Here is a 23233-nt window from a genome sequence, read left to right as displayed (position 1 = left end):
GAAGTGGACAGCAAACATGGGGGCAGAGTCCAGCAAAGTGTACACTAAAGGTGGCTGTACTTACCCCCCGCTTCCGGGCCCGGTCAATGTCCTCCCCGGCACGCCCCCCCAGGATCCGGGCTTCCATGGGCAGTAACCCCTGTCCAAATGTCCAAGTTGAGGCTGGCAAACCCAGCTCCAATCTCGGCTCCGATGCAGTAGAATCTCTCATTTGGCCTGCCTCTAGCTGGTAGGGTGCCCCTGTAGTAGCTCCACCTCCGGCGGGCCCCTTTAAGCCCACCCGTGGACCTTGGCTGGACGATTCTCCCTCCATGGGCTGGCCTGGGCCTGCATATGCACACCGCTCCACAGCGTCTGGCTCCCGCTTCTCTCCGGATCTTTGGGGTCTGCAAATCGGCACCCTGCTGCTTCCGATTCCGCCGCTGTGCTGGATCGCATCCTCACATGCCTCTTGCATTGCACCAGGGCAGGGGACCCCTATCGGCCACCACCCATCTGCCCTCTCGCTGTGCCCATCTTTTGGGCACGTAGAATCTGCCGCTGGAGTGGGCCCCCCTCTCGGACACCACTCTTCTTACACTCGGGCAGGTCCCGCTCACGGGCTGCCACCCTCTGCCGCTGGAGTGGTGCTTTAGGTCGGCTACCACCCATCTGCTCCAGGCACTTCAGCACCGTGTCGGTGTCATCTGGCGAAGTCTCGTCGTCATAGCCGGGTTGCTGTGAGTGCCCCTGGCGCTGCTTCCCCTCTTGAGTGTCATCGTTGTGGGTGGGGAGCTGTATCTGGGCCGCGCACGCCGGAGCTCTGGAGGCCGTCTTGTTTACATCCCCGACAAGATGGCCGCACTTCTGCTCTCCGTCTTCCGGCGTCGCTTCGGTGACATCGTCGTGACGCTCTCGGTTGCTGTCATCCTCTCTCTCCGCAGGTCGCACGGGAGAGGCCTCTTCCTGTGGGGCCTCGCCGTCGTAGCCAGGTTGCTGCGAGTGCCCCTGGCGCTGCTCCTCCGCTCGAGTGTCTTCATGGGTGGGGAGCTGTATCTGGGCCACGCACGCTGGTGCTATCTCCGGCGGAGCTCCAGAGGCCGTCATGTTTACATCCCCGACCAGATGGACGCACTTCCACTCTCTGTCTTCCGACGTCGCTTCGAAGATGTTGTCATGCCGCTCTCAGTTGCCGCAGGTCTCGTCAGGTCAGGTCTCGTCTCCGCAGGTCCCGTCGGCTCAGGGGAGGCCTCTTCCGGTGGGGCCTCTCTATCACAGCCTGGTTGTTGCGGTTGCCCTTGATGCTGTTCTCACAGCTAAGCTTCCTCTTCTTCAGCGGGGAGTGGTAGCTGGGCTGTGCACTCTGGCTCAGCATAGCCTCCCTCTCACTGGACCTCCTCACTGTTGCCGTCTTGCTGCTCCGCATCACAGTCATGCTGGGTCCTGTCTCTATGCATGTCGTCTAAGCATGCCATTACAGTCCCATATGTCACTGCTTGTCCACTTACAGCCTGTTCCACCACCTCCCACTCGTCTTCCCTCAAATGTGCTACAACCTGCATCAACTTCATCTTGTCGCCCCAGCCACTTAATTGTGCAATGTGCTCAAAGTCCACCAGTCCGACTCATCCGCACCCCGCGGCTCCCGGGATTCTCTCTCCGGCACCCCAGCTGCTTGTCTCGGGGGACTCGTCATGGCCATCCCGAAGCTTCTGGGTCTTTCAACACGATATGGAAGCTGCCTGTCTTTGGGGCTCGTCACCACCACTCCGAGGTCTCTGGAGCTTGCTCGCTGGCTCGTCACCGTCGTTCCATGGCCCCTGAACCTCAGCCTCCAACTGCTTTGCGGTCCCTGGAGCTCACCCACCGGTTCATCACATCACCGCCGTCCCGAGGCTTCTTGGCCTTTCTCCCTGGTGTGGAAGCGGCCTGTCTCGTAGGCTCGTCACCACCACTCCGCGGTCCCTGGAGCTCAGCCTCCAGCTCATCGCCGCAGCTTTGCGGTCCCTGGAGCTTACCCACCGGCTCATCACCACCGTTCCATGGTCCCTGGAGCTCGGTCTCTGGCTGGGGTTCGTCGCTGACTCCCTTCTCAAACTGCACCCGGACCAACCTTGCGGTTTGTTCTACGCTTGCCGTGGGGAAGGCTAATAGTGTGGCTCTCCAGGGCTCCCCGAAGAACTCCGAACTTCTGGTAGAGCCCACTGACCCTCAGCCTGTGATGCCCCAATTCGTCTTTGGGGGTCCCCCACTCGTCGGGCCCCCGCTGTTCCCCTCTCTTTGCTGCACGTGGCAAACCCCTTTTGCTTGTTTTTTGGATGGATGGCACTTTGCATTAACCACTCCAAAGTTGTCTAAAACTAGGGAAGGATTAAATTAAAAATGTTCGCACTGCGAGTCACTTGCAGAAGCATTAGCAGCATGTCTGCAAATGGAAATCGCGCTGCTAAACTATCGTGGTATTAAATCTAACCTGATTTGCGCCTCAAAACGACCTTCTAGCAGCTCCTTTCTTGCACAACGCGAGAGAGTAAAACACAGCTTTCACATAGCCGCTACTAGATAACTACACAACTGTACTCAGTTGTGCTTTCATGTTTAGTTAGATGCTACTCTCTTCTACTTTTTAATGTAAATCCCATGATGTACAGTTGTGTAGTTTGCTATTAGTGGCTGGTTAAAGTTGTAGTTAATCCCGCCCAACAATACAGTGGAAGTGGTTACATTTTTGCTGTATTAAATCAAGAAAATATCTGCGAGAAAATAACCTGAAAATGCTCTCACAGCTCCTCTAGTTTTAGACAACTTTGGAGTTGTCTAAAGCCTCTCGCGGTTAAGGCAAAGTGGAAAGAAAACCCGTCCGTCACAGGCTCGCACAGGCGCAGCTCCGGTTTTCATAGCCTCCGTGGTTCTGTGTGTTCAGTGGAAATAACTGCTCATTGCTACAATAACTACAATACAGGTGTACAGTGCGAGTAACAAATTACATGTTGTGCACAACATCCACACAAATGAAATGTTGCCAATTGTTCATGCACAGAGAGAAAATATGTTGTTATTGACTGTCATTTTATATTATTTTTTTTAACCAATGTGTCAGTGTTTCAATTATATTTTTCATGTATTTTTTCATGACTTATTAATTCACTCATTCGTTTATTCTGCTGTTGCATTTGATGTCTTAAAAATGGTTTTCTTAACACATCTTTCGTGGAAGTAGTGCCTACTATCTAGGGGCGTCGCAAGGGGGTAGGCATCCTAGGCAATTGCCTGGGGCCCCGGGAAAAACCACCCCCCCACCCGGCATCACCGTCAGGAATTATTTTGCCTGGGGCCCCCACATACCCTAGAATCGCCTCTGCTATTATCGAGTAAATATTAATCCTCACTCGTACTCACTACAACGTTATGTATATTCAGCCTATATCATATATAAGTGGGGTGTTTAAAGTTTAAAGTGTGTTGCTTTCAATTTTAAAATGAGAAAATGCACTCACCAGTGAGAAACATGTAGCACGTGTTATGCTTTTGCAAGAATTTGACCAGGTCTATGTTCAGCGAGAAGTGGAATAAAAGAGAATGAGACCAAGGAATTTAAGCAAACATAGGCTAATATTAATAACTTTAGAGCTCCGACCCACATCGGCTACAAAGACAAGTCTTAAAAGTGTTGTTCCAGTGAGTCCAGTGTAGAATCCCTGTCCGGAAAAGTTCCATCTCCAAAAATAAAACCTGAATAAATGCACATATATTACAAAGTGTAGATGACAAAATAAAAGGATCACATAGCTCTCATTTTCTTTTCACAACCTGTGTAGTTACTTGCATAAAATGGCTACCGTCACTAATAAGGTGGGACTTCCCATTTGCCACTATTATGATTTGCTAATATTTTTAAAGGCATAGCAACCATTTCTTTACTGTGTTACAAACAGCTTATTCCAAACAGGTATATCCAACAGAAGGGCAAAGGTAATGCCATCCAGTATCCATTTATATTAGGTTAGCTACATATTGTTGTTAAAATATATCAGCCAGCAGTTCACGAGTTGAGCATTCACCGTCACTCACATCCAGATACAGCCTAGAAATCCGTGTAAGTATCCTGTTTTACAGTGTATCTGTACCCTGGATTAAATAAATAAATACATAAACAAATAATCCCTTAAAGGCAAACTTGCACAATGTAGTGGATACATTTAGGATTGGAAACAAATATAATCTCAGAAAAATAATCTTCTAGGGGGTGGTCAACGTGCAGCAACACACTCACCGCAGATTGAATGTGTATCTAATGTGTATCTAATGTGTATCTAACGTATGCATTTTGTAATTGCATATCAGGTTTTCAATAATTTATGCATCTCTCTCTATATGGACTGAACACAACTTTTAAGAGACGAACACTGCATCGAGTGACACTGTTGTAGCGTAAACATAAAGGCAAACTTGCACAATGTAGTGGATACATTTAGGATTGGAAACAAATATAATCTCAGAAAAATAATCTTCTAGGGGGTGGTCAACGTTTTGCTTTCATCCCAAGCACATTATACAAAGTGGAAGTGATAACTATACATGTTACATTGACACACACACAGTACACGAAGCAGACTTGGTACGGTCAGATCGCGCGCACACACACATATATGGACATATTACAAAGGTGTACTGTAAAGAGTTATTTGCCACGGTTGCCTTGTGGGAGGACCATAAAGCTGTAAGAGACAGGACCCAAGTGCAGAGCAACTACACTGAGCTGACAGAAACCAAGGAGAATCCACAAGCATGGTCGCAGTCACTGGCTGGGAGAGAGAGAGCTGTCAACCCTTCACTCAGAGTGAGGGCAGTGAGGGGTTTATAAAGGAGAGCAGAAACTAAGAAGGCAGGAGCAGAACCAATGAAAGCAGAGGACAGGAGCAGAATTGCACAAGGGTGTGGAGGAATGTTAATTGACAGAGTGAAAAAAGGAAAGCAGTGAAGGGAACAGGAACAGGAAAAGGCAAGGGAACATTGGTGGACTCTAGTGGGGAAAGAGGGTCAGGGCTAGGGAACTGTGACAGTATTTATGTATGGAAATGCAATTTAGACAATGGTACAAGTGTAAATATATCTGTGTAGCACGATCATATATTTAACATGTATGTGTAAACATTGAACACTGGTTTCTTCATTACATATTTTGGCAGTGTGGCCACAGTGCACACATTCTTTGGAGAGATATGGCGAGTGTGCAGGTGCACTGTACCGTGGTCTACTGTCAGTACTGCACCTTGAGACACCGAGCATAAAGTTTGTACTTATTGCTTTTTACAGTTGATGGCATCGAGTGATATTAAAATGACATCCCAGCTCGGGACTCGAGCACACAGCTCAGGCACTCAAAGCTCCCAATACTGTGTTACACCCACTAGGACAATCAGGCAGATATGCTGAAGTGGGTGGCTTAACACTGTACTTTTCTGAAGGTTATGTCACTTGTAATGTGCTCATATTACAAGTTATGTTCAGTGAGCAAAAACTACTTAAAGCATGTTTACACTCCTCTATGACAGAAAAAAGTCTTTATGGGCAACACACTGATGTCTGTTGATGTTATTGATGAATTTGGGCATCACAACAGGAGACTTGCATTCACATAGAAAGAAGTTGCTAGTTTCTTCCAATGATAAATGTAACCACTATGAGTTTTGTAGCTGGTGCGTCACATCTGCACCACTACACATAACCCAGCTAACACACAACTTTGCCACAATGTTGAATTGCTTGTAGCAACGTAATTCAACATTGTGGCAACGTTGTATGTTAGCTGGGAAGTGGACGCTGAATAAAATATTTACATTGATCTGTTATTCACCCAACCATTGATCCACCCGCTAATAGATAATGCCTATGTCTACTCATGTCTACTCATATTTGTAACCACTACAAAATATAGGCTTGTAGTTTTGTGTCAGTGGCGAGATTAATGCTGTGGATTCACAGCACAGAGCACCAGATCACTGTGTGTTTTTCTGCTTTATTGACCCATCGCTGCTTCTCGCAGGACCGCCCTGCTCTTTCGCCTCCAGTCTCTCTTCAATTTCAGACACTGATTGGCTCGCAGTGCCTCTCTCGCTGCCTGCCCATCCTGGAAGCCACGCCAGAAAAACATGTCTCCTCCCTGTTCACAGGTCCTCATATTTTAGATTTAATTAAACGAGGAGCTGAGCTGCGAGATTCCCTCCTGCGACTCTTCTGCAACTTTTCACTTTTCACCAAACAAAACAATCTAATGCATTTTAAAGAAAGAAGAGTGGTCAATTCACCAGACAAATCAAACAAAACAAAACCACCAAAAAATAAAAACTGTTATTTTTTAAAAGTAATCATTATCATTTGTAAAAGAATAACCCAAATAATCTTCACCCACCTCCTAAAGCCAAGAGTGAGGCCCATCCTCTCCATAACAAGCTGCAGGTATTTGTGGCCCACTCTGTTGAAGGCCTTCTCCTGGTCCTGGTCTCTTTCGAGTAGGCCACGACGTCCCTGAGCAGCATGGCGTTATCAGCAGCTGATCTCCCCAGGCACCACAGACCTGGTTGGGACCCACGACTTGAGGGAGTGGCCACTGTAGCCGGAGTGTAAGTGCTTTGGCCTTTATCTTGTAGTCGGTACACTGGAAGTTGACCGGCCGCCAGTTCTTCAGATCCTTGGGATCTCCCTTCTTATGGAGAAGAGAAAGAATGCTCTTCTCCATAGAAGGGGCCAGTCTACCCTCTCTGTACACCGACCCCAAGACCTTTGCCAGCTCTTTTATTTCAGCACTAGCTGTACACAGAGAGACTCAGACAGGGTAGAATGGCACGGAGGCTGTGCCAGGTTCCTTCTGACAAAGACAGGGTGAGACGGACAAAGGTGCACACAAAGGGGGTAAGAGACTTACAGGACAACTCACAACACATAATAACATCCATATAACAATTTATAGGTTGACCACTTCCCCCAGTCCTGGTCACCAGGGTCCATCTCCATGAGGAGAGCCGGTCCCAGCATGTCTCTGTACATTTATGCAAACACATATTACTCACATATTACTCCAGAATTAAAAATAATATTAAATGTAACCTATGTGTGGATTTTTAAAACCCACCTTGTTACTATGGTCACAATGCGTGGCTATACGTTATTGCAGTAATCCATCAACACAATTTTGAAGAAATGTAATCAATTCAATATGCTGACATAATGCTTTAAAAGACAGATAATAAGGTTATGAAGGGTATAGGCCTTAAATAGTGTAGCATTTTTTCCAGCCACCAATTTCTACTATTTATGTTGATCTTGAGACTTTTGTAGAGGGCTTTTGCTCATTACAAAAACAGTCCAGAGATCTTTAAGATTTTTAGCCCTTGGAATACATTTCACTGTGAGTGTTGAACTGAGTTTATTTGTATTACTTATCATGCTTGTATGCAAAATCTAGTACTGTTGATTGACCTGACAATTATTATTATTATATTTCTGTTTTTTATATTTAAACACAGTCTCGATAAAAGCATTAAAGCAGCACTAGTGTGACACTTTTTCAAATCTGCAAGCTTATTTATATGTGGTTTACTGAATTATACCTCAAACTTGTTACTTAATATAGTAAAGTGTATAGTAAAGTATAGTGAAATATAGTATATAAAACAATTTAAAAAGATAATAGTAGTATGTTTATAGTTTTTTACCCATACACAATATTGTTTTTATTGTATTATTGTAATGTACAGCACCAATACATACAGTAAGCTCTAAGAGTGAGAAAAAACAGTACTCCATTTTCTTTTTTATGGGAGTGACAGCCGTATCTATTGCATATCAGCTGACTAACACAGACCGTCTCTCCTTTTATTGCTTTATGGATCATAATTAAAAAAACTATTATTTAATGCAAGATCGATCACTGTGGATTGCTTCCTGTTATGCACAATTATTCTGAATCATTTCACTAAATGCCTGATATCGCTGTTGTTTTCCAACATTTGCATTTCATTTCACTTTACCTATAATTAAACCTTCCATCAGCTCTGTACTGTATATCATAAGTCTTCTTAATGCCAGCTTACATTACTTTATCCTGCATGACTTGTCACAGCTACGTAAGTTGGTCATTAGCTCTTAAGTATTTCTCCCTGGTGGTAGGATCAATATCACAGTGTCTGACAGTTAAAAAAGATGCATTTGTACAGGGACTGCACTTCTGAAGAGAGAACAAAAAATGATTGTGACAAAGACACTGCCTGATTTTTGTTTTTGTTTTACATTTTGGAACAGTAGAGTATTCTATATTTTAAGCTTACTACTGTTTGGGGAAATGCTGTGAAAACTACTGGAATGTTACATTTGTAAGCCAAGCTTTGTTGAAGAAATGTATCTTTCTTGCAAGTCAGTGGACTTATATGGATTATAAATAATCATGATCTTAGTAAAACAATTCTGTCTCTTTGGACGAACAGGAGAGTTCATGGATCAGCTATGTAAGTGTGGACACACTGCAACTGCTGGAGCACTGTTGAAAAAATAGGAAAAGACAAAAGCAGAGAAGACAAAGTTTTTTCTTTGTGATCAGCTTTACTGTGCTGTATTCTGGATTGAGTGATTTTCATTTTTACAATAATATCTATTCTCTATTAAAATAAATATAAAAAGTCTCCAGTAATGCACCTTCATGCAGATCTTCATGTGATGGCATAATATAATCCATGTGAAATGGTCTGAAACTGATCATACATTAAACATATATTTACCTGTTATCTAAACCTAAGACAAAAATAATTTAAATATATATGTGTTTTTTCTCAATTTTTGTTTTTATTTTACTTGACTTTTAGTAAAATATGTGTGGAACAATGTTTAATTTTATATGAGGTCCTCTCAAACTGAAGAAGTTGTATTTGGAAAATGTTTCTTGTTCCAGTAACAACAACCAACTAAGAAGCTGCAATTACTTAAAATTAAATACTGTAACAACAACAGCTGGAACGAACTATGGGTTTTCATTTTATTTGAATTTAGTCTATTTTACATGTAAAACAATAACAATTACAGTATCTAAAGAAAGAAGAGAAAACAACAACCCTCCAGAACAATGGATATTACATCCTATTAAGTCTCACCACATTTCACTGCCATGGCTAGTAATGGAAATAATGAACACCACCGTTTCCTTGGATACTTGTCTGTTGTTATCTTCACCCTCACCTTCGTGTTGGGCCTACCCTCCAACCTCTTAGTGGTAGCTACATTCTTCAAGAAAGCGAGGAACAAAGGTGCTACCCCTAATGTGGTTTATGTCATCAATTCCTGTTTGGCCAACTTATTCTTCATATTGTGGCTCCCAGTCAAGGTCACAGAGACCCTCAACAACTGGATGCTACCACCTGTTTTGTGCCCCGTTTATAATTTCTTCCAATTTGGCACCATCTATGCCAGCATACTCTTTCTGACAGCAATTAGTGTTGGGCGTTATCTTAGCATTGCCTTCCCTATTACTTACAAGCTGTATAAAAATGCCAAGAATTCCTGCTTAGTCTGTGCATTTCTTTGGACACTGGTTACCCTTCACGTGGCGCTGGTGTTAATCATAGAAGGAAACGGGGGACAGCTTTTTGTGTCGTCCTCTCTGAATAATATCTCAACTTGCTACGAAAACTTCACCGAGGCACAGCTGAATTTTCTTGTTCCCTTGCGTCTGGAGATGTCCGTGGCCATGTTCTTTCTTCCTTTACTTATTACTACTTTCTGTTACTTCAGCTGCATGGCATTGGTGGTCAGATCCTGTTTGCAAGAGAGAAGGAAACGAAGGGTGATAGTAGTCGCTCTGTCTACATTGTTAATTTTTGTTGTGTGTTTTGGTCCATATAATGTCTCTCATGTTGTGGGATACATCCAACACGAGAACATCTGGTGGCGAAGAGTAGCTCTTTTAACCAGCAATTGCAATGTCTTCCTAGAGCCAATGGTGATCATTTTTTTGTCCTCTCCCCCAATGCATAGTCTGAACCTGTGTTGGCAGACAGTGAAGAGAAAATTGTCCAACTTGAAGTGCAACGCTTCTGCATGTAGAAGAAGGCAGGGATAAAAATCATTATTATATTTAGATAATAAAAATAAATAAGTTAAAAAAGCATATGTTCAGCTAGTTTCTTACTATATTTCTATATTAGTCATATACTTGCACAATTTCTAAATTTAAAAGGTAGTTTCTGATGTCATGATTTACAGAGCCTACTATTCTAATATATAGTAATACATTGCATAAAGTTATTGTTTTACTAAAATACATTAAACTTATTTTACCAAAGTATGGGTGAAGCGAGATATCGACATGAATGCTACTTATACTGTAGATATCCATTTTAGATCAAGTTTACTAGTAAATTGCATACATTAGAGCTGGATTAAAGAAACTGAAAAGTATAAAAATAAAAAAAATTCTGATGTGTCATTCGCACAGTCTGTCTGATTTGTGTATATTGTGTACCTTTCGGAAACAAAATGCCTTTTTGCCTAACTTGTATTTGCTAGAATGCTCATTTGATTTTATACAGTCCTTTTGTATTTATGAAGGTGTTTTTCAAATGTATTTAACCTAACATAAACTGTCATTTAGATTAAAACTAAAATGACTAGTTTCAAAATGTATTCTTAGAAAACAAATATCCATTGTTATTGATTTAATGAAATTAGTTATACATTAATTTACAGGAGGAGGGACGGACCCTAATCCCGCCCTCAATACACCTTGCATCCCTCCATCATCCCCACACACTCAAAGGTGGTAGGGGTCCAATGCCTCATCCACATGGCAAGATTGAGATCACTTTACAGTACTCTCACTTTATTCCCACCATTTGGGGTATGGCCAAAACTCCTGCATAGTACATTATCATATTTATGATTAGTACATGAAATTAGACATTATTGTGTTGTTGCTTTTAACATGCTGGAAGGCATTTCCTCTAAACAGATTTTGTGGGATAGATGTAATCAACACCAAGCTATAAGATCCCCTCCTCAGACACAATCTGAACATGGTTATTAATGCTAACCAATGGAGGTAATTTGAATCAGATCAAATGTAGGCTTTCATCAAAATCCTGGTACATTTTGTGGGATCCTTCCTACTGATCTTCATGCACTACTAACTAACTAACTAACTAACTAACTAACTAAATAAAAATAATAATTGTAAATTCCAATATTATTTAAGAAAAAGTGTCTTATCTGTAGGATAAGAAATTAATCCTTTGATTTGTCTGAAATAATTCAAACATGTTTGCAAAATAATCTTTAAACAGCCTTTTCACTGAATTAAGCAAAATAATCACACTTTAAGAACTTCATAGCATCAACCTCTCGACTTGATTCTTACCCAGTCTTAAAAAATAATGTAAAACATCTAAGCAAGATAATTAAACTACCTTCACAATGCATAATATATGCCCAAAATAAGACAAATTAACTTGAAAAACAAGTTTGTTTACAGTTTGGTGGCTTTTGGCTGCATTGTCACCAGATACTTTATCTCAGGGTATTGATATTATCAAAAGATAAGAAATACATTTTTGTTCAACCAGCCACTGTGGAATTAATTTATTTGTAGTTAGTATTGTACATTATGTGGGACTGGTGTTGACCACTAGAGGGAGTCAAAACTGAAGTGAAGATTTTGTTTAATTAGTCAAAGGTTTGGATGAGGGTACGGTCCAGAGAAATGCATTCTTATACAAAAATGAGCCCCTTAATTACAGATTGTATTGAATCTGTTTGAAACATTTATGCTGATTATTTTCCTTTATTGTATTATTCTTTCATCTATTACACTATCTGACATTGTTGAACATATACTTAAAAATATCTCCTTGATTTGTGTAGTATTCAGTAAAAAAAAGAAAACAAAAATATTGTGTTCCTTATTTTACCCTAAGGACAAACATATCATAGTAATTTGGGTCTGGCACACTGGTACAACTGGCAGACTTTTATAAGTTTGGCTTTATTATGAATGATGAGATATTTAAATATGTTTCTGAACAATCTTAGAAATATTAGGTAATATTAGAGAGAGCAATACATTATTACACCCTTTTAATTTTAAAATGTGATTCTAAAGCAACACATTTCCAATTAAATTACCAGCAGTTACCAGGAAATTGTCAAACCACCACTGTGGTGGTGACTGACTTGTGCAAAGAAAAAGATTGGCTAATTTCCTAAGAAATTTCCTTTTCTGTTACTCTAGAAAGACCAGAGTGAAGCAAATATGAGAAGTCCAGAACTGTTGCTTATTAGAATAAGAATTGGGTAGAAACTAGTGGATCCATTGATTTGCCTTTTTGTAGGACCTATAGGCAACAACATGTATTTATTTGTATGTGTGTGTTTGTCTGTGGTATGCGAACACAAATGTCAGCACTAAAAATGAAACTAAATAGATTATCAAAATACTTCAGCAGACATAAATTTGAACAGTGGTATTCCTAAAAAATCACCCTAATGAGGAGTAGTAAAAATTACAGTGGATTGACCTTGATTTAAGAGAGGGGGTGCTACTACTATTTGTTAGCACCTCCACAAAGTTCTATGGAAACATCCTGTTGCAACTCACAGAAATAGGACTATAGTTTCTTAAGCAAATTACAGAAAGAATAATCCTACAGTAGCTTATTTATGTATTTGTTTGTTTGTTTGTGCGTTTCTTTTTTCTTTCTTAGCAAATGCCACTATCCAGGGTGACTTGTAATGCATTCAGATATTTCTTGTGTAAAATGTAAAAGTGCAATAATACAATCAGTACAATAAAAATACAATAAACATACATCCTAGTATAATGAGGTAACAATTGCAGACATAATACAGTGAAGTTGCAGTAAAACAGTATAATACAAAAATACATATGTATGTGGGAGAATAAGGAAGCATAGTTAAATATAGGGCTGCTGTATTATGGTTAAGTCGGAACACATGTGTCTTAAGTAATACCTGGAAGGTGGTCAGGGACTGTACGGGCCTGACTTCAGTGGGAAGGTTTTTCCACCACTTAGGGGCAAAGGTTGCAAAGGAGCGGGCTCCAGGTCATGACCAAAAAACAACAACAAATGTATTATTTTAAAAGATACTTTATCTCCCCATCTCTATAATACAGATCTAGAGATGACAAGTTTGAAATCTCAAAATCCTAAGAGACATTATCTTGTCATTTGATGGCCTTAACAAGCTAATGTAAAAATTCACAGCTTTTAAAATATAGTACAACAGTGGTGGATAGTCCTGGTCCTGGAAGGCTGCCTTGTGCTTTGTGTTCTACCTGTGCTCTCAATTACTTATCTGAAGTATTTATTTTGCTACATTGAACTACTTAAGTATTATTTCCAGATTATAAACAGGATGGGATTTAAAATGAAAAGGTTGCCTGCGACTGCTGTATTATGTTCATGAGACTGAATTGATCAAACAATGGTATGTGTGTCTTTGTGTAGGTACACAAAGCAAGTGCCGTTTCGCAGTAATTTTATTGGAAAAGGAAATATCATGCAATGAATTGTACTGCTGACCCTAGTGACATTAACTGCAACCTTTTTGTACAGATTAATTTTAAAATGAAGCCGTTGATACTGCTAGATCTGTATTACTCTAGTAGTGCAACAGAAAAGAGGAAGCTAAATAAACTTAATATGAAAAGCCTATGTTGCAGTCTTTCAATTGCTTTTGTTTTTTTCACACATCCTTGTCTTCTGCGAAGTCATGTGGTTAATACGTCTCAAACTAGTCTGTTATTTATAAAGGTGTTTTATTCAAATTACTTTACATTGATGAATGACTACAAGATATAAGGACAAGAGAACAACAGAAAGACTACACCAAGTAGGTCAACCTTATTAAAGACATTATTTGTATTTAAGTGTGTTTGTTTGTTTGGGTTTGTTTTCACATTGGCATGGACATATTTGTATATCTACCTTCCTATTAAGAATATTAAATGATAATTGGTTTATTTAAATAATTCTATAAGCATGACACTTCTAGTTAGAACTATATGGCAATTGAGAGAAAGGTTTCTTCCTGGAAACAAAATAAATTAACAATGTATATATTTTAAGAGTTTAAAAGGAAATGGCTGTTTGTCATTTAATTTTACCATTTAGGGCATTAACTGAAATGTATTATTGTCATGAAATGTTGTCAGAAATACATTAAACATGGATTTATTTTCATTACATCAATTTAAATGGGCATTTATGTGATTTTTTTATTTTTATTATTATTATTCTTTGTGTAGCTTGGTGCCATATATTAAATGTGGCTTATTCAGCAATACTTACAAGACTAAAGCTCAGACCAAATTGAAAAAATATTAAATTATTAATTATTATAAATATTATTACTACTACTAATAACACTTTACAATAATGTGCATTAATTCCTGAATTCTGATTCAGGAAAAACACATGAATACATTATGTAATTCTTATGAACTCAGATGAAATTAATTTGTAATTCAAGCATGTGAATTAGTAATAATTTAAAGGCTCTTATTCATATGGAATTAATTTTAAATAAATGAAGTGGATCATATATATACACTCACCTAAAGGATTATTAGGAACACCATACTAATACTGTGTTTGACCCCCTTTCGCCTTCAGAACTGCCTTAATTCTACGTGGCATTGACTCAACAAGGTGCTGAAAGCATTCTTTAGAAATGTTGGCCCATATTGATAGGATAGCATCTTGCAATTGATGGAGATTTGTGGGATGCACATCCAGGGCACGAAGCTCCCGTTCCACCACATCCCAAAGATGCTCTATTGGGTTGAGATCTGGTGACTGTGGGGGCCAGTTTAGTACAGTGAACTCATTGTCATGTTCAAGAAACCAATTTGAAATTATTCGACCTTTGTGACATAGTGCATTATCCTGCTGGAAGTAGCCATCAGAGGATGGGTACATGGTGGTCATAAAGGGATGGACATGGTCAGAAACAATGCTCAGGTAGGACGTGGCATTTAAACGATGCCCAATTGGCACTAAGGGGCCTAAAGTGTGCCAAGAAAACATCCCCCACACCATTACACCACCACCACCAGCCTGCACAGTGGTAACAAGGCATGATGGATCCATGTTCTCATTCTGTTTATGCCAAATTCTGACTCTACCATCTGAATGTCTCAACAGAAATCGAGACTCATCAGACCAGGCAACATTTTTCCAGTCTTCAACTGTCCAAATTTGGAGAGCTTGTGCAAATTATAGCCTCTTTTTCCTATTTGTAGTGGAGATGAGTGGTACCCGGTGGGGTCTTCTGCTGTTGTAGCCCATCCGCCTCAAGGTTGTACGTGTTGTGGCTTCACAAATGCTTTGCTGCATACCTCGGTTGTAACAAGTGGTTATTTCAGTCAAAGTTGCTCTTCTATCAGCTTCAATCAGTCGGCCCATTCTCCTCTGACCTCTAGCATGAACGAGGCATTTTCGCCCACAGGACTGCCGCATACTGGATGTTTTTCCCTTTTCACACCATTCTTTGTAAACCCTAGAAATGGTTGTGCGTGAAAATCCCAGTAACTGAGCAGATTGTGAAATACTCAGACTGGCCCGTCTGGCACCAACAACCATGCCATGCTCAAAATTGCTTAAATCACCTTTCTTTCCCATTCAGACATTCAGTTTGGAGTACAGGAGATTGTCTTGACCAGGACCACACCCCTAAATGCATTGAAGCAACTGCCATGTGATTGGTTGGTTAGATAATTGCATTAATGAGAAATTGAACAGGTGTTCCTAATAATCCTTTAGGTGAGTGTATATCTCATGTCTTCACACACTATCGGAATTCATGAGGAATTAATGCCCATTATTGTAAAGTGTTACCATAATTAGGAATAATAATAACAATACAAATCACAATAATAATAATAATAATAATAATAAAGTAAATAAAGTTGTTGGGTTTTAACATGGTCTTAATGCGTTGTGATGGAGATGCTCCATTAAAGCATGTATGTGACATGCTCTGTTTTTGTCTGCGCTGTAATAGTTCACATTTCATTGTAAATGGCATTCGCTGTTATTGTCCTTATGGTGGTCTTGTTGCATTCTTTGAATCGCTGTAATGTTGTGTAACCACATCACCTTTCCACTATGACTCCTGTATCAATAAAGGAGGGTGTTTACAACTATCACACTGCCAAGCTATGCTTTACTTTTTAACACTGCGAGTCCCATGTCACAAACATAGTAACATGGGAGGATTCATGCAGTTCTCACTGTGGAGCTTCATAAGCTTCAAGAATGACTGCTGTTTAAAAAGCCACCCAGAGCAGAAGTTATGCATTACCCAGACATGGGGTAAAATGTTTGTAAATGCAAATGCAAATGACTTCATTTTTGTTGAAATTAATATGCTGTAAACGCAAATACAAATTGGATAACCTTCACTACCACAACTTAATACAAATGCAAATATGTGACTTATACCAAATTCATATCAAATACACACATAAATTGATAACTTACATTGCACAATGTTTGTATTTTCATTTTCAGTAAGGTAACACACACTGAGTCAAGTTTATGCAATAAACACAGTAATCATATAGTTAACATTCATATGATCATGGGACCTTTCTGAGGGGCTCGCCAGACAATTTAGAAAATACAAGCAAAATAGCGGCTCCCCCCCAAACCCGGAAGAAAGTACCGTCAGCACCCCAACCCCCCAATTCTTGAACAGGTGAATTTGACTGAGTTTGCATGTTTGCAAGTCTCATCTTGATGAACAGGGGTTACACACAGGTGAATATCAATTTGGCAAATTATTGTATTTGGAATGTAAATAATAATGTAAAGCTAATTTAAATACAAAGTTCAGAATATACAAATATCAAATAAAATTCAGATACACCTCTAACCCGATATAACATGACCCTCAGGAGCCAAAAAATCTTACCAGGTTATAGGTGAAACCGCATTATATCGAACTTGCTTTGGCTTCGAGCATTTCTGGTATTTCCGGTCAACAAATCATTTTTGATAGAGCTAACATGGTGTATGCAGTAAATACATCTGTTCTACAATTGTTAAATTGTATCTCTTTTCTTTAATTACAACAATTATTGTATAAGCTAACTTAAAGGATACAGTGTATTAACAACACAAATACTAAATACTGCTAAATGCTACCATATGTGGGCTAGGTTTCATCATATATGGTCTGTGTGTAATGCTTAGGAAAATGCAACATTAACATACAATATCAGAAAATGCTGTTAATAACATCCTTACAAATTGTTGTAAGAAATTGTTTTGGTATTTTAGCCAATAGGAGCATGGACCACAGTGTAATTTAGCCAATTATGTTATATGTAGACTGCAAAGTAATACAATCTGTTAACTATGAAATAGTTTGAAAACATTTTGGAGAGCTTTGCGTTTCTACTTTCAACCCCATTTTTTTAAACCACATTATATCCGTGTAGAGATGTAGTTCATAGTTCTGTATTTATGACTGTTGACACTCTTCCTTGATCAAATCAGTTTCTGTGGCTGCAGTTGCAGTCAATACATGATGGAATTTTCCAAAAACGTCATATCACTTGTATTTGCATTGTCTTATCAGCTACCTTTGAACACTTCATAATAATAATACAATTCAAATGCATGTTTTATGTATGAGGTTTGGTGCAAATTTCAACAGGTGTGTTTGTCTTTTGCAGTATGTACATTTGTGCTTTCTCTACTTGTTGATGGTGATATTCTAATGGGAAGACAAAAAACTTCTTGTGGTTACAGTCAGCAGCAAAGAGATCAGATTCATGTGCAGTTAACAAACACGTATTCTCTTTCTTTAAGTCCTGTTTAACACTGCAGAGTTGCCAAGAAACCTTGTTTGGTGAACACTGGAGAGGTTGGTGGATATGAGCATGGCTTATTAGTTTTCCATTATCTGCACGGATTATTTAGATTGCTGGATGTGCATATCCAGCTGCTGCGATTTCTTTCTTCCCCAAAGCAGAAGTACTTGAACATGGTTTATGTAAAATGACCTACCAAGCTCTTGAAAGGTACGTAAAAGTCACTCCTCTCATTCTTATTTTGAAGGACCTTTATGAAATGCTTTGCATAAGTAGTTTCCTCTGAAAGGGGAAACTGAACTATCTAACAGATACTATCTATGGAAGCAGAACTTCAGTATCTGTGAAAAATGTCTTAAGTTTTGGTGTCCTAATGCACTTATATGCACATGTGTTTTGTCTATGACTAATGTTTGCTGTTCTACTCTGAACTGCAGCTTGTTTCTTTTCCATGGGTACATATTTTTGTTCGCAAACATTCCAAAATCAATGCTTAAGTTAATTATTCTTCTTTTTATTGTATTTGGCTCACCTTGGAAAAGTGATAAAGGGTGAACAAGGAAGTGTAAAAAGTAATGTAGATCTTATGTTACATGTTCAAGAAAGCCATTACTAAAAAGAGTACAGAAGACTTTTTAGTGTGCTTAATAGAAAACATGTACAACTCAGAATTAGTGCTTGTGATCTGATATTTTGTACTGAGGCAATATGACAATAACTGTTTATAGATTGCAAAATAGAGACCTTGATCAAGCAAGTGAAGCCTTTACATTCTGGTTGTCTTTAACCATGTATCAGTTTTATATTGATACTTAAAACCCAAAGATGGTGAAAATAATGACATTGTATAATTTAATCAGATTTAACAGATTATCTTACCTAGTCATAACTGGAATAAATTGGAGTACATTTACTAAGAGGAAGAACAAAAATGCAAAATTCAGTTTAGGGGAAGCTCAAGTAAATGTGTAGTTAAATCATATTTTGGCTTTTGTTGAAAATATGAAATATGTTATGATCATTCCATTACCTTGTCTTTTGATATATATATTCAAATCAAAACACACAAAAAAGACAATTGTGTATTTGAGATAGGCCTGTCTTGAGATTTATATTGTTAACTTGTCAAAGACAATAATGAATTCCCCAGTATTAACTATGCAAAACATTTGCAACGTAATAAAGGTCAGCAGCTCATATTAGAGGTTACCAGTTGTGTATACTAATTTCAGTTTAAATAGTTAGTATAACAGCTTTTTTAGTTATGTAGCAACCAAAATAGGTGCAAGAACAATGGGTGCAATATGTTTATGTAACAACACAGGATTTATTACCTGGCACCCAACTATCTCTAAAGCTTTAATTAAATACAAAAAACTACATTTTAATTGAAAATAATAGATGACAATGCTGAAAAATACTTTCTTCACTCATGTTCTAACCAAGCTTTCCAGCAAACACTGCTCAACTGGTATATCAGTGGTTTCACTCCAGACATCATGCATACTGTAGTAGATTCTATTCTATTTTTTGTTGTTGTTGGGTTTGTATAATTTCTAATGAACTTTTTTGTGATATAGTTCTGTGCTTCCCAGATTCAGAAACGTATGTTATTTTAACCATTAATGTGTGCTAGGTGTCAGTGTTGTTGAAAATTAAGTTTAGTCATCGATCCTTGGGTTGGGGTCAGTTACTTCAATAGCATTCAAAATGTTGAGGATGATGACGACTAAAGTAAGGATAAAATATAAATTCCATTTCCACTTCTGTTTGTAGAGAAAGAAACATTAAAAGTACAAAAGTAAATACTGTTTGCTGTTTTGCTGTAATACTAAAATTGTTTTGATTTCTTGTTAATTAGGCTGATAGTTCTCTATGGGCTCCAACCTTGCTTAAAATGGTCAATGTTTTAATAAAAAATGTTTTGTTTAACTCAATATATAGAGTTTGTGTATATTCTGGTTATGAATATGTAATTTTAAATGTACTTTATTTATCACTAATCACTGAAAACTAGGAGCCTTGGCAATAAAAAATTACATTTGACCCCATATGAAACAAGCTATTATGAATTTTGTGATTTGTAACACAATGGTGGACTTAAAGTCAGAAAGCAATCCTTATCATTTATTCAAACTGAACAGTTGATAGTGTGTTTGAACATATATTAAGTAGAAAATGTGTCTTGAAAAAATCATATATATGTGGGTGTATATAGGTGTGTACTACAATTACTATTATTTTGTGAATATTCACAATTTGTTACATTTGACCCTGACTATTGTTACAACTGACTCTCGTCATGAGGTCAACTGTAATGTCCGATTCCTTTGATTTAAAGCAATACTGCAATCTGTGTGTTAGCTCTAAAAACATAAAAATGTGTGAAATGATTGCAGACATATGTGTGTTTTTTGTATTATACAGTGACTAAACCAGCTCCAACATTCTTGTAATGGAACAAAAGGCAGAACATGTAACAACTGGCCTCCCTTAAGTGTAGGTTACAAATAGATAACAAAAAATTGAATGCTTTCAAACAGAATGAACATAATACAAATTATAATTTTATCAAGTGCATTTCATAAAAATATATATATCACCACCAGATCTTGTTCAACAGCTTTCTGCACTTTCCAAACAAAATGTGGTGTACTGTTTCCAAAACATGTACAATGTAGAAGTCTGTTTTTATTTAATTGTTGCCATTGCCTCTCTAAACAAATCTTAATAGGTTTCCAATTAGCAATGTCTAGAAACAGAAAGGAGTTATTTTATGTCAAACTTGTCTTACTAAGTACTAATTGCTCTGCATGGTATCTGGTTACATTCCAGTGAAACTATTTTACATAATGAGAAGTTAGTATAGGTTTAGTGCTAACTTCTAACTTCTTCCAACTAATTTTATGGAGTTTTAAACTTAAGTTCAGAAGAACAACATCAATCCCGCCCTCGCCCCCGAGTGGCATATTCAGTTTACTAAATCGTCAAAGTTAAATGCAATATTTCACAAATATTATGTTCTTATTAACAGACTTCCTCTTTATCCTTCAATTAACCCATACTTTTTCTACCTTTCCAAGTCTGTGTGGGGACCAAGGTATACCTGTTTTCTTATACTTTTCAATACCTCATTCTAGGATAAAAAAAGCACACTTTCTACATAGATACCAGCTTCTGTTGTCAAGGTATTGTTTGTCCACCTCTAGAGAGCCTGTGGTAATAAATGCTTATTAATGTTGACTCAAGACTAGTAACATTACAGTTCATTAAATATGAAAGGAATCTTTACACTGCACTTAATTTTGAGTTGACCCCATTCAAATCATGCAGCTGAACAATTAATATTTAATATTCTTGTGGTGATCTGAATCAAACCTTTGACTTACCTGCAATTGAGCAAATTATAAAATAGTACCCTACTGTGTTCTTGATTTATTATTAGTAGAAAATGGCTCTTGACAATAGATTTACCCATGATTGGATACATTTGTGAACTGCAACTAGGTCAACATTTTGACAATGATTGCATACCTTTTGCAAATAATTAAAACAGCTGCAAAAGTTGTTACAATTCCAATCAAACATGAAAGAGACAGTAATACAATTAAGTACAGAAATCTAAAAGTGCTCCCCAAGATTTGTAAAAATGCTATCCACTCCTGAATAGACCATGTACCACCATAAAATGTTATTTAAAAAAATATAACAAACTGATGTAAGATTACATCTTTATATCAGTGTATGGTTTACATGTAAAATACAAGTTGTCTAAAGGTGCAAAGAACCTCTACATTACTTCATACAGGGTAAATTGCAAATTGCTCTGAACTAAATTGCATACTAGCTGGTACGGTACTGTCTCGGGATCATCCCCCAGCAGTTAGTGCCCATTTCAATGAAAAAGAGGCAGAGCAAAGCTGGAGACTATCTGATCCCCTGTATGGCTTTTGTACGGTGCTAAGGATTAGGTTTGTTGTTATACTACCAAACAGAAAGTGAAGTCAGTAAATAGGGCAGAGCACAGGTCTAGAATGACTACATTCTATATGCATGGGGCATAGAACAGCTGAGTGATTGTTTCCAGTGATTTTACAGAACGCCAGTGGTGAAATGCTAATGCTGATGCATACTATTTGCAATGTTAATCGTTAAAAAATCGTTAAAATGTGAATGCCATATATAACAACACAACACAATATAATTCTAAATTAGTCTCATTCTTAATCTCCTATAGAGGGCAGAAGCAGTTATTTTTATGGTTTGTTTCTATAGAGATGTGCAACTAGTTTAGTACGGAGATGCATACTAACCACAGGATCATCTCCAGTTAGTCCACTGCTTTCGTTGCAATTGACCCATAATTAATTAAATTACAATTATTGTAAAAACAGTGTTCATCTGTAACGAAAGGAATGCAAGATTTTAAACCTAATGGCGTTTCATCCTTTAGCTTTACTGTCTTGCACTGTGTGTCTGCCCATACGTAGAGAAACAAAACTAACAAACTGAACGGTTAATGTTAATATTGTAAAAGTTACCGTTTTTCTCTGCTCTGTTACGGTCCCCTCTCTAACACTCTACAACAACTACAACTCCAGAACCGCGTGCCTTGGGCACCCCTATTTAAGTCCTCTGGCCCCGTGACTGGCTCCTCCCATCACGACGCCTCCCATGTTTGCACGCGGGGTTAACCCCTGTCCCCCGGAAATAACTAAACACTAGTAACATAAACATAATAGAAACACACAAACACATATACACATACCCCGCATGACCCCACTGGTCCCAGATCATTACAATATATACATGTTTTATATTTTGAATATTGTTCCTTTTTGCACATTTATTGGAATTATTGTTTGTGTTATAAAAAAAAAAATACTTGTTTTAATTAATGCTTTTAATGTAATACATAGTAAAAAATATTTGTTATGTATTTTAAAATTCATAATTGTTATTGTTAATATTACTATATTTAATTATACAATGGTTTGGCTGGGGGAGGAGACACTATAGCACAGCTATAAAAGCTGTTTTATGCCTCATTTCCACTGGCTTAAGCAGCCATGCTGGGCCAGACACCTTTCAGAGCTTTTTTGTAAAACCTGGCTATTGTGATGTCCATCCCCTGTTGTGGGAGGAGGCAGAGCGATTGTGGGATAGTGTTGTGTTTAGTTTTAAAAACAAAGACAGAAAACAGCACTACAAGCAATAGAGGCTATTTTATTATTTCTGCTTTACATGATTGGAGACCGCATAATAAAGAAACATTTCTGTAAAGAAATATTAGGAAGAGCTAAGTGTGTATAGACACAATTTTATTCAGACAAGCATTACATTACCGTAAGAGATCTTTTCCATGTGCAACAA

The 23233-nt window shown here is 38.4% G+C and overlaps 2 protein-coding genes across 5 annotated transcripts in view; both read left to right on the top strand.

The window, feature by feature from the left end:
- The first annotated feature begins 9136 nt into the window (after positions 1–9136).
- Positions 9137–10087, top strand: LOC136764093 (free fatty acid receptor 2). Its single transcript, XM_066717921.1, has one exon. The coding sequence runs from the start codon at positions 9137–9139 to the stop codon at positions 10085–10087; it is 951 nt and encodes a 316-aa protein (XP_066574018.1).
- A 3656-nt stretch (positions 10088–13743) lies between these two features.
- Positions 13744–23233, top strand: part of LOC136765017 (free fatty acid receptor 2) — a 30709-nt gene continuing 21219 nt past the window's right edge. For 2 of the 4 annotated variants that reach the window (XM_066719473.1, XM_066719471.1), the window contains exon 1: positions 13744–13872. The gene's annotated coding sequence lies outside the window, so the exon portion shown is untranslated. Of the gene's footprint in view, positions 13873–17669; positions 18071–23233 lie in introns of those variants that run through there. The other 2 variants (XM_066719474.1, XM_066719472.1) reach the window with 1 other exon arrangement.

Source organism: Amia ocellicauda, chromosome 12, assembly GCF_036373705.1.
Source record: "Amia ocellicauda isolate fAmiCal2 chromosome 12, fAmiCal2.hap1, whole genome shotgun sequence".
Taxonomy (NCBI): Eukaryota; Metazoa; Chordata; class Actinopteri; order Amiiformes; family Amiidae; genus Amia; species Amia ocellicauda.
This window is presented reverse-complemented; position numbering and strand designations above follow the sequence as displayed.